Source organism: Ambystoma mexicanum, chromosome 8, assembly GCF_040938575.1.
Source record: "Ambystoma mexicanum isolate Mex_15411 chromosome 8, UKY_AmexF1_1, whole genome shotgun sequence".
Lineage (NCBI taxonomy): Eukaryota > Metazoa > Chordata > Amphibia > Caudata > Ambystomatidae > Ambystoma > Ambystoma mexicanum.
Window position 1 is genome coordinate 1389620748 of NC_090929.1, and position 12661 is coordinate 1389633408.

The 12661-nt window shown below is 43.6% G+C and overlaps 1 protein-coding gene across 1 annotated transcript in view; it reads right to left on the reverse strand.

Moving 5' to 3' along the window:
• ABCC2 (ATP binding cassette subfamily C member 2) overlaps window positions 1–12661 on the reverse strand; it is a 467216-nt gene that overhangs the window by 246180 nt on the left and 208375 nt on the right. The window contains exons 11-12 of the mRNA XM_069611520.1: window positions 4751–4816; window positions 3028–3165 (exon numbers count right to left, since the gene is read on the reverse strand). Coding sequence (XP_069467621.1) covers window positions 3028–3165; window positions 4751–4816 — 204 coding nt within the window. The remainder of the gene's footprint in view (window positions 1–3027; window positions 3166–4750; window positions 4817–12661) is intronic.

The window sequence follows — 12661 nt, forward strand, 5'->3', positions numbered from 1 at the left end:
TGCAGCTAAGAAAACTGTGGTCACATGTAGCATAATAATATCCAACAATATGACAACAGGTACAGTCAAGCTGGGGCATCTGAACAACTGAATGGACCCCAGTGCTCCCATACCCCACAAAAGAAGAAGGGATTGGCACTCATCAGCTGTCACACACAAAAGGGCACTCTCCCTAGTGACTTTTTTCAAGTGAGTACATGTGCTACCCATTTGTTGAGATGAGAGATGATGAGACCGGCCCAGCATGGTGTGCGCCTCAGACAAGATCACATGTCTGAATATATCCCAGTCTATAGGTACATTTGACATGACAGAAGTCCCGTCGATCCAAGGACTGAGGTGGCCTGTGTGGGTCAAAAGATTAGAGATGTATTTCATGGTTGGGAGAAGGGATGATGACTCAACCATGCAGTCAACTCTGCTCTATTTGATGGGAACAACAATTCACAAGGTAAGACATTGACGCCAACTAATATCTCCTTTGCTTGATGCTTTCCATGCCTGTCTGCACCAACTGCCATTCGCCTGCATGTTGATCAATGAGACAACAAAGTTCGAGTGCAAGTGATACAGGGGTGCTTCTCTGTGAAACTACGCAAACAGATTCGAAGGGACGTCTGGGTCTCGATCCAGCGGATACTAGAGTTAGGGTGCTCCCATGAGCTGCCGTCAGAAAGAGCACCCCATTTGGCAAAGACCTTCAAATCTATTAAGGTTGAAAATGTGCCATATCAAACCAGAAACAGAAGCTGCCCAATTGTCCCCCAGCACAGACATTTTCACGGACATAGCCACACCGTTCTAGGACTCATGCAATTCATGTGGAGGGACACTGCCACCCAGTTGTCCATGCCCCACAAAAGAACAAATGTCTGTATGATGAAGCAAGTATTAAAACTTCACAAAAGCATACAAATCACAAGCTCCCCAACAGCAGTCCAGAGGAAGAGCCAATGCTTGAAGAAAAAGGCTGACTTTACTTTACTTTACTTTACTTTATTCAATTTCTAACGTGCAGCCGTGAACCCTGAGGCGTGAGGGCTTGAGACATGACAAAAACACATACGGAAAAATGTGAACATGAGGCAAATGGGAAGAAGATCACTACATCAGGATGTAATAGGACCCGGTCATAATAGGTAAGTGAGAGAATTAATGATTAGTAGAAGAGATGGGTCTTGAGGGTCTTCTTGAAGGAGGTAATCGAAGATTGCTGACGTAGCATGGGGGGAAGAGAGTTCCAGAGTTTGGGTGCTGCAGTATAGAAGGCCCCGTTCTCCACCTTCTTAAGTTTGCACCGTGGAAGAGATAGCAGGTTCTGGTTACTAGACCTAAGGAGGACCCTTGGGTAAGCTTTATCTTGGATTTGATCTTGCAGGTATTTGGGCATTATGCCAAGCCTGCATTTAAGGACAATCGTTAAAATTCGGAATTTGACGCGGGCTTCAATCGGCAGCCAGTCTAAGGAACGTCAGGCAGCTGAGACACGGTAATGCCCCCGGGGCTTCGTTAAGGCACTCGCTACGCTCGGCCCTGTAACTACGCCCCCGGGGGCATTACCTGGGGCGGTATTGGCCCGCCGCCTCGGGTCTTATTGCCACACTAATGTATTACATTTCTGCATAACCACACCAGTGTAGGGTGTGCTTGGACATTGAAGGCACTTACTCTAAACAGGTTGAAACTGCTGGGGGCCTTAAATGGGTGTAGGTGACTGCCTCCCTATTTTAAATATGTATATGGATGAATAAGACAATACCTTAAGTTAGGTTCACCCCTTTCCTCCTAGACCTGGGAAAGCACCCATTCAATGGCTGCAGTGCACTCATGATTTGGGCCTGCTGGATTACACCCCAGTTGTGATGCAAAGAAACCTCAATGAAGTTGTAAACAATTTAGCAGCGAAATAAACTAGAAATTAACAAAGCTAAACCCAACTATTATTTTTTTTAATGCAAAAGGACAAACTCTTTTAGGGTTATATGGACGTTGGGTGAGAAACCAGTGAAATTGGTTCAAGAATAAATATATTTAGGCACCTTCTTCCATAGTCAACATAACACAGCAGTTACTGGCACGAAGTATATTAATAAGATAATACCAGTAATTGCAACATTAGGAGAAGTTAATTTCAAATACAGGGTTTTTTCGTTAAGACCCTTCATCTCAGCCATTCACCAAAAAATCATCCAATGGCACCCTTTGGCTTCAAACCTGAACTAGACGTTCTCCCACAATGGATCAAAGCTATCGAGTCTCACTCTTGCGGAGGTGTGCCAAGTCTCCCTCGGTGCTGTCGAGTGACTGTCAAATGTTGGATGTACATTATAACTTGGATGGGCATCATTGAGGACCACTTCAGAGATTCATATACATGTCTCATCTTAAAAATGATGCCTGCCAAAAAAGATCTCACTAGGAAAGGCCTGGAATGCCCCAACTAACTTTTACAGTTTATGTTTTTAAAGGAGGAGTTTCTTGATGCAATTAGGATCCTTGAGAGTCCAATAGATTAACAACTGAAGAGGAAGAAATTATTTTATATGTTAAAGAAAAAAGAAGAACGCTCTGTGCTGGGACTGCAAAAGAAATTTTCCCTACTTGGAAAACAAGAAATTATCAAAAGAATATATTCTTTTCTTACCCAAATACGGTAAAGTTGTGCCTTACATTAATCACTTCAGTATGAAAGGTTTCTTCTTGATCCAAATGCAGTGCATTTAAGTATTTTTTGGCAACGTTGTATGGTTGGACGGCAGATGACACTTTCTCTAGCTCTTGCTAATTTTTTTATTAAAGATTTTAATATGCATAATGATTTCATAAAATTATGTATTTTTGTAGAACAGAATTTTAAATTACTTGCTTTGTATTTTATTGATGCTTAAGATTTTCTCTAGACCAAGCAGTACCATAACTAAATAATATATACATACATTCATGCATGGAAGGAGATCTGCCCAATACCACTCAACTTCAGTTGTGTAATGCAAAGGATTTGTATGGACTTCTGCCATTAACACTTACCAGGAAAGGTGCGCACGTGAAGATGAAGAGTGACACCGAGTGCAAGTAGGTAAATTTCAGCAAATTAGTTAGCTCCTTCTCTCGGATATCTTCCACCTGGCTCTCAAATGATGGCTCCCAGGCATATAGCTTTAGAATCTGAGAGTGGGAAAGAAAAGAAAGCATGCACTTACATCATGTATGCTCCAGCTCCAGCTCATAGGCATGCATGCACATCTTCAAAGAGCGTCAATGCAGAAATACAAAATTAATTTGCATCTCTGAAAATGCTTCTGCGTGTACGTGCATATTCAAGGCAGTGGCGTGAGTGAAAACAATTTTGTCCTACTAACATTATTTTTTTATATCACGCTTCAAGCTTGATTCCTCCAACGCCTTTTTTTACATCTTTTCATTCATTTAAATCTTAAAACGATCCAAAAGCAAACAATTTCATAATAAATCAATTACGCAAGTGCATGATTGTAAAACACAGTTCAGGTTCCATTGTTACAAAGGGCACAAATAAAGGTACAAACAATATCAAAATGACAATAAATATCCTTGACCCTACCCAAGGTTACAGGATTTGGTGACCTGAATGAGCCATCTAACCCTCTTGTCTAGCCTTATCACGTAAATACAGCTTCAGGTTAGTCCATATATATCTGTATGTCTCTGGAGAGGATGCACTAATTCACGATATGTCTCTTCTTAGTTACATGCCCTCACATGTTTGTGAATCCATCTTGAGGGAGTAGGGCCGTTGCGCAGTGCGACACATTTCCGGGCTAGGAGAAGTACTAGGCAAACAGACCTCCTAGCAAATTTACTAATGGAGAGCAGCAATCCCAATAAGCAACACAGACCATCTCAGTGCACGGCATCCTGCATAGTATCAGCTAATTTACTCTTAATATCTGACCAGAAGGCCAGTACCTAATTGGTAAATGTGAAAATGTTATATGAGAAATACTGCCTTAATTGAAAAATTGGAACATTACCCTTGAAAGACTGGTTTACATGTATTAAGTATATAAACTGTTGACTCCCTTTAGTGCCAATATAAGAGGTAGGCAGGGGACGCGAGTGTCCACCAATTGAGGACACTTTATTTTTTCGTGATTTCATATTAACGACTTCTAGTGCCAGAGTCGTACTATTCTCCCCTGCACCTGTCAAATAACATTAAGAACCTCTACAATCCTTAACCATTTACACTTGTCATATGTGTGCACCATATTTTTCTTGTATATGATATGCTGGGTGGCCAGAGAATTGCATCATTTATGTTAAGTATTCAGTGATAACATGCTTCACCGTCATCAATTTGTCAGTGCCATTTTTAAAATGTTTTCTGACAAAGGGTGGTTCATGTCACACTCATTGACATCAATTCTGTAGTCTTAACACTGATCAATATAAGTGTATACCCACCCACAAAAATAAAAACAAAACAAAGGGCATTCATCAAGGTCAGAAACCAAAAAGATGTCTTATGCTTATCAAACGGCCTAAAGCGATTCATTAAATGCTTCCTGCGGCTGATCTTGCAATGGTATTTTGTATTTGTATATGTTTATTATCTGTATTGCGCGCCGAACCCTGAGGTAACTGGGCGCTTGAGAACTTAGGTTACAGACATTATTTATGAATTAAAGGAGCATGCAACCAGTCAAGTTACACATAACATGCTAGTACTGATTACGAGAACATGCCAGAAAATATAACATTCACCCCATACCTTGATTCCGCTAAGAATTTCATTCATGATTTTCATCCGACTGTCTTTGTGTTTCATGTTCTTCATCTTCAAGGAAAACGAACAAAGTACATTTACAAACCAACCCCACAACCATGTTCTGCATATTTACTAGAACATTCTATTCAGGCAGGGGTAAATACTTCAGAACTCCTTTCCCCCAATAATTTCATTCCGTACATTGCCCTGTAGACTCTAATAAGTATGTTCTTCCTGTTCTGAACTGCTGTAAAATATGTCAGGTCATTTTACAACATAAGTCTACATTTGCTGTTAAAGTAAAACAGTTATCGTAAAATGACATTTCGGGTAGTTAACAAGCACACTTTACGCTTTGGAATATTCACAGACAGTTCAAATGTGATGCACAGGCAAAGTAAGAGACCGGGCAGAAATCATAAGTGGGTGTTATTGGAATTAAAGCGACCCTTTTAAAACCAAGAACAGTTGCAAGAAGCACAAAGCGTGGCTATGCTTTGTGTGAGAATATTTGATGTAATATTGATCTCTCCGTGTATACGAAAGAAGTGCTTTTTATTATTGATGAAATGTTGAAAAGGGATAAGATGTCTGTTTAAGGAAGTAGATTCAACCTGCAATTCTGATAGAATCAGTGAAGCTTGCTTCCATTTGCACGATAAAAAAGCATACATGTGCAGCAGGTGCACACCCCATTCAGTTGCCCTTGCAATCATTTATAAGCGTGTTTGCTTGTGGCAAGCCTGTGTTGTGCAATAGTGCATAGTCTTGTCATAAGTGGTTTTGACCGGAAGGAAACACTGCACTGGGTGGAGAGAGGGTAGCGTGCTGGACGAAAAGTGCAGCTTGGAATAATTTAAATAAAAAGCGACACATACCCAAAAAAGATCATGCAGAGACGATACCTTTGTTGTGCTATCAAGACCACTTAATACCCTTCAGCTAAAACATTTTTTTTTTTACTTTACAAAATCTAAAATGCATTGTTTAAAATGAAATCTAAAAGGTGTGTTTGATTTGTATTTAAGAGGAATGCTGGTATCCGAATGGATTTAACATAGAGTGAACAAAATCGAATAAAATCAAACGTGTGTACTGTTAGGTATTGGTGCTCAGATAAAAAGTAAACTCAAATGCCAAAATACAGTGAGCTGGTGTGATGAATTATGCAAGTGAATATAAATAACACAGGAACGTTTGTGTTGCTTTGTCGTCAGTGAGGCAGGAATGGATGTTACCACACACTACAGCCACGCCACTCACCAGGCTGCAACCCGTCATTATCATGTAGGTGGCAATCAGATCCCATCTACACAGGTACCAAGTTACACTGGTGACCCTTCAAAGCCAAGTTTCAACAGGGGAGTATTTTTCAGATATCATATACTGGTTTTAAGAGTTACGGTATCCAGCAGTACACCTCGTTTATCGCCAAGATTTGACTTCTGTGCGTTATAGAAAGATGAAAGAAATGTGTTTAAAAGTACACACGTAATTGGGCTGGTTTGTGTGTTCTTGCACAGTTATGTTCAAGGGCACTAGCCAGACTTTCAAGAAAAACACAAACCAAATTCTGTTGTTTAGCAGAACATTTTATTTGAGGATCAGTAAAGTTTCGTCTTTGTGCTAGGTTGCAATGATGACTGGCACGGTAGGTACTAAAATATATATATATTTTATTGTGTTACATTTATTATTATAAGTAAGTAAAATGCTTACATAAAGGGAGCCCCGCTGGCACCAGCCGCGCTTTCTTCCATCAACTGTCTCTCTGCGCGTTCCACTCTCGTGAGCCCCACAGCAGCTGGGTTCTACAAGAGAGCAGGGTCAGCTCAAGATGGAGCCGACCCTACACATCCCCTCTTCTTCAGAGACTCTCCAACAGGAACTCAACACAGGAAACATGGACCTATTGAACGTAGTCTCTAAGGTAAGCAGTCCTGCGGCAGTTCCTTCCATTCAAGGAACTAGTCCGCTCCACACTTGTAACTCCCTGCGAGAAAGGAACGTAAGCTTCACGTCGCCTTCTTCTGCTGAGAGAACCCCCATCTGAAGTGCTTGGCAAGGAACTTAAACTAGGACTGTTGGAACTAGAACTGTTAGAAGACTCCCGCCTCTCAATCATCACTCGTTCCAAATTCTGCACACTGTTATCCTCGGTCTTGACCGCAAACCTAAAAACTTCCTTTACTCGGATAGGATCTGACCAACTTACATGTCGCAACCCTAAGGGCTAGAAGCAGTTTGATTGTTACTGTGTCCCAGATGCACAGTGCCACCCACTCTTTCACTCCAGTTCTATCATACAGCTCCTTGTTCCTCAACTGGCTTCTTCCGGTGTTCCCTCCGACATGTTCCACTCTCTTCTCTGATAAGGTAGGGCAAATATTCGGTACATGATCTTCTGAAAGACTGACACTGCAGAGATGAGTCCAAAAGGCATCTGCTTATACTGAAACAGACCATCTGGGGTTCTGAACACTGTCAAATGCCTGGACTTGTTGTGCAATTTCACCTGGTGATACGATGAAGTGAGCTCTAACATTGAGAAGAAATTTGCTGTGCCCATGGTGGAGATGATCTCTTGGATGTTGGGCAGGGGATGTCTCTTTGGAACAACACATTTGTTCAATTCCCTCATGTCTACACAGATCTGTATCTTCTGTGAACTCTTTCTCACCACCACCAATGGTGAAACCCACTCTGAGGCATCAATCCTCTGAATTTGATTATGTCTTGTTCAACCAACTTCTTCAGTTGTGATTTGACCTCATCTCTCATTGAAAGAGGAATGTTCCACATTCTCTGCACTACTGGTGCACTGTTATCTTTATGCCTGATCTGGTGCACAAACCCATGTAGACATCCCATCTTGTCCTGGAATATTTCTTGTGCTACATTTGTTCCTACTGGTGAAGATTCCATTGATAAGACTGCATCCTCGGCATTGGGATCAAGTTGGACTGATAATTTATTGTGGTGTTTACAGCTTAGCAGTGCCGTAGCTCCTTTTCTTGAGACATTTGGCCTCATTATGAGGTAGTAAGTACCGGCACGGCTGCCGCCGGAGTAATTATTTTTCTGGCGCCCGGCAATGGGGACCTACCAGGGCATTACAGCCCCGGTGGTCCCGGTAATTGCCCATTGCCGGGCGCCAGAAAATATTACACCCCGTTCCTATTTGAGTCCCATAGGACTCAATGGGAATGGGGAGGACGGATGCATCGGCACCATTAATAATGGTGCCGGTGCATCCGTCAATGTCTGCGAGCGGGTGCCGTTCTGCCCACCAAGTCTGACCTGGCAGGTCGGAAAGGCATCTGCTTGCATACCTTGTAGTTTATTGGTCCGGTAACAACGATGCCGGTAGCTTACCGGCACTGTTGTTACTGGACCGGCAAACTTGTAATTAGGCCCATAGACTTTTCGAGAGGTGTTCCTCCCTTTGAAACCCAGGGTTGCGTTTGGAAAATGTTAACCTCATTGAGATACTCGGGTCCCATTTCCTCCCAGATTTTCTTTGGCATCAAAGTATATTTTGCACCCGAGTCAATCATCATCATTGTGGGAACTCCATTTACAATAACAGGCGCTTTCAGGCGATCAACCTATTCATCTTCATCCGTTGGACACTCTCCTCCTGCTCTCCCTCGCTGTGATCACTCCCAATCCAATTGGTGGTTTTCCTGACTCGGCAGCCCTTGCTAAGTGTCCTTTTCCCTTACAATTTCTGCAAATTATCTTTAGAGCAGGTCTTTCTGGGTAATTTGCCTAGTGGCATGCACTATCACAACTGAAGCATCTTCTTATGTTGGCACGGCCTCTCCCTCGCGAGTTAAACCTTCCTCTGCTCTCGAGATTCCTTCTTCCTGTGTACCATTTTTCATTTGAGGGCTTCCTTCTTTCTATGGAACTACTACCATCCACTGTGGAAATTGCATCTGTCAGGGTCACAGGAGTGGTTGCCTGTTTAGATATCTCGGATTTTACGCCAGACTCCTTCCACCTAGTCTCCAGAACCTTGACACATTGTTCAGTGTGCTCCACTTGTTTCACAATACGGAAAACAGTGTCAAGGGGTGGGTCATCCTCAGACCATAGTTTCTCCCTAACTTTGCTAATACTACACTCCAACATAAACTGGTCTCTCATTCACTCATCTAACTGTTGGTTAAACCTACATGTTTTCACCATTTTCCTTAGCACCGTAATATACTGCTCACACTCTCTCCCTCTTCCTGAGTGCGTTTCCCAAACTTGTAGTGTTCCAGGATGGTGCTTAGCTTTTTCTCATAATGTTTTCCCATTTTCTTGATTGATGTTTCATATTAATTTAGGTTTGCACTTTCTTACTCTGGGAGGTCTGGTAAATCATCAAATTTGTCCTGTCCCGCTGACAATAGACAATGTAGGAGGAGCGATTTCCTCCTCTCTACTTACCACATTTGCATAATGTTCGAAGGATTTTATCCACCTTTTCCATGGGACAGCAGGTTCTCCAACCTCAGGTAAAAAGAAGGGGGGGGAGAACACTGTGGAGAGCCAAGTCTCCTGTGCCCCTCAATGGCACAGTAGCTGCTAGCTCAGGATGCTGATGAGTGATATTTCTTATGCTGTCCCTTCTGCACCTATAGTGCTTTGGATAAACTGTGTTCACAGTGTAGGTTGAGTTCACAGGGAAATAAAACTGCTTATTGGCTTGTATTCCTTGAATTGTGACTTGGTACTGGGACGAAGAAAATCAGCGTGGAGGCAGTTCTGCTAATCAGTTGGTCCTTCCCTCTAACTGTCCTCCAATGTGAGCCTCGGCTGAGAGATATGCACATGTGGGGCCAAACCTATTGATTCAGGCGCATGACGTGGAAGACAGTGCTTACTGGGAGGGTCAGTGGCTGTTTCCGTTGCTTTAGTAAAATTATATATGTGCGACACTGTTCGCACAATAATTATTAGGGTGTGGATGCCCCTCCGTGTGCCACGGGTGCACTCACCGGGGTCTCGAACTAAGGTGTGCCCGCTTGTAGGTGCATCACAAAGGTCGATCTCCTGGCAGAAACAGAGCTGAACTGCCCACGAAACAGCTCACATGGATGGCATCAGAGGTTTCAGCAGCAATTGCTGGCGATGTCGGGGCTCCAGAATTGGGTCGCTCGTAGGCTTGTCACCAGTATGTAATGATGGCTTGAGCTGTTAGCTACAAAAATATATATATTTTATTATGTTTACACTTATTATGATAAGTAAGTAATATGCATATATAAAGGAAGCCCTGCTGGCACCAGGCGCGCTGTCTTCCATCATCTGTCTCTCTGCGCGTTCCACTCTCGTGAGCCCCGCAGCAACAGGGTTTCCACGAGGGAGCAGGGCCAGCTCACGAGGGATATATAGCAGGCAGGGATTGCTCAGTGGAATTTCCACTAAGCTTGGAGACGCCTGATCTGTATTGAATACTACTTTTAGAGTAATCCTTAGATGGTTGAAGAATTGTGCTACTTCTTAAAAGGTCAATCTGATCAGAATGACTAAATGATTCACTCCATGTTAATTCAAGTTTCCATTTTATATAAGATTGTTTTTATTCAAACGGTCCATAGCAGAGGCCCATGCCGATGCATTTTCGGACTTGACGTCCTTCCTCAGGGCGGGCTCTAAAAAACACACATTAACAGAAATGGGGTTAACATCACCCCTGTTCACAAAAAATTGAATGTCATGTCACTTGCTTCAAAATTAATAAACCTTTTCTTTAAATCACCAAACCAAACATACCTGTCAACTGGCTGTAACAATTTCAATTTTCCTGTTGAGACAGTTAGCTGTTTGTTGGAGCTGTCAAGCAAAAAGCCTTCATGCATGTAACACAGAGGGCCTCATTACGAGGAAGGCGGTAGGGTTTAACAGGGCCGGTAGAGCTGCCGGCTCCGTTAACCCCCTACCGCCTCATTACGAGGTCCGCTCGCGAGACCCAATAAGGATGCCTCGTTTTACCAGCGAGCGGTCCAGCATGCTAACAACGGGCCCGTCATTAACAGGCCCGTTGTTAGCATGCTCCCCATTCCGATTGAGCCCTCACGGGGCTCAAATATGAATTGGGATGTACCAGGTCCGGGTTCCCTGAATGGGGAAATACCAGGCCCTCCAAGGTCGGAATGGCCTGGTATTTCCCCATTCAGGGAACCTGGACCCGGTACCCGGAATGAGGTAGCCATGCCACAAAAAGCGGCATGGCTACCTCCTTCCTCGTAATGAGACCCAGACGCTTCTTTCACTTCTATATCGTTGTGCCAATGGGCTAGTTGCATTAGAGTGAAATGTTGTGTCAGTTTAGATTGCACGCACGTGTTTGCCTATGTCTTTAACTGTTTCCTGAAAAGAATGAAAAAGCTATACTTAAAGTCATGATGGGATGAAAAATTGCTTTGACCCATTTACTGAGCGCTCACAGATTGCACTGCCAAACCAGCGCAGTAGTTGAGGTAAACGTGATTGCTTAATTCGTATCACGAGGGAGCCAACCCTACACCAGGAGGGCGGACATGGCCTTTAACGGACCACCAGCGCGAGCTAAGGCAGGACCACGCAAAGCGAGTGCCTCAGCTCGGGCTATGGGCCGTTAAAGGCCACGTCCACTCTCCTGGTAGGGCATGAAAGCCATTCACACCCCTGGTTTCATCCCTTTTCCATGTCTATGGTGGCGGCCAGATGAGAGGAGCTCTGGGACCGGAGCACAATGCTCCGGTCCCGCAGGTAAGTGGAGGGGTGGGGAGGTAACAGGGAGAGACTCCCTATTGCCTCACCACAATGAAAAAAAAGGTTACAAAAAAGTGCAACCCGGGGAAGGGCCTCAGGTGGCTGGGACAGCGGTTGGGGATTGTGTGTTCTCTCCTACTTTTCCAGCCACCTGATTGGCTGAACGTCCTTCCCCAGGTGAAAATAAAACTGTCTCGTTAGTTGCATTGAATTAATTGTAGAAGTCTGCAAATGGCAAAGATGCAGCACAAGTAGCCATGCGATGAGCCTACTCATCTTTATCATACTGTATGCCCCGAAAAAGGAGTCTCAATTTACACATCACAATCTTTGTTTCAGAGCATGTAACAGACATAGAGCCTCATCACGAGTTGGGCTGTAGCCCTTAAATGCGGTGGTAACGGTATTACCGTCGCATTTAAGGGTTTGGTGTTAATGAGTTTGTTGCTAAATCGACTGTTTTACCTCCAGGTTTTTTCTGGAGGTGAAAATCCCTGTTTCGGCTGTATTACAGCCGGCTGCATTAGCCCGCAGTATTAGCACCGAAAATTCCCCATTGGATGCAATGGACCCAATCAGGAATGGGGATTTACCGTTAAGGCCCAACCCGTGATCCACCCCGGACTGGTCGGTGCTAGGGCTATTACAGTCGGCAGTATTACAGCCGGCAATACAGCCCAACTCGTGATGAGGCCCATAGACTTCAGCAACATTCATCCACAAGAACTGCATAGCTTACTAGTGTAAAAAAATAACTGAAAACTGCAGAGATACCTCCAATTTACTGCATGTTGTGCCTTAGGCAGTATGACATCATAAAACACCACGTATAGTTTTCTCCCATGTATGCATAGTAGGATAATGATAAGAGGTAAAAAGTGTGTTAATCATGCAACCACTTTTTTTACGGCTTACTGCATAACTCTAAATGACTTGTTCTTCCTGATTATAAATTTGGTTCTACCTGCAAAGCATACAGGCCCCGATTCATAGAATTAAATAGCGCTGAAAAACAGGTGCAAGCGCCCGTTTGTTGATTCATGGAACACATAGCGCATGACTTACCGGAGACTTGCGCGAATCTGCGCAGGTCCAACACGTCACTGCGACACCACAAACACCTTGTGCAAGACGCCCAGTGAAGGCAGTCACCTAAAAAGGGGG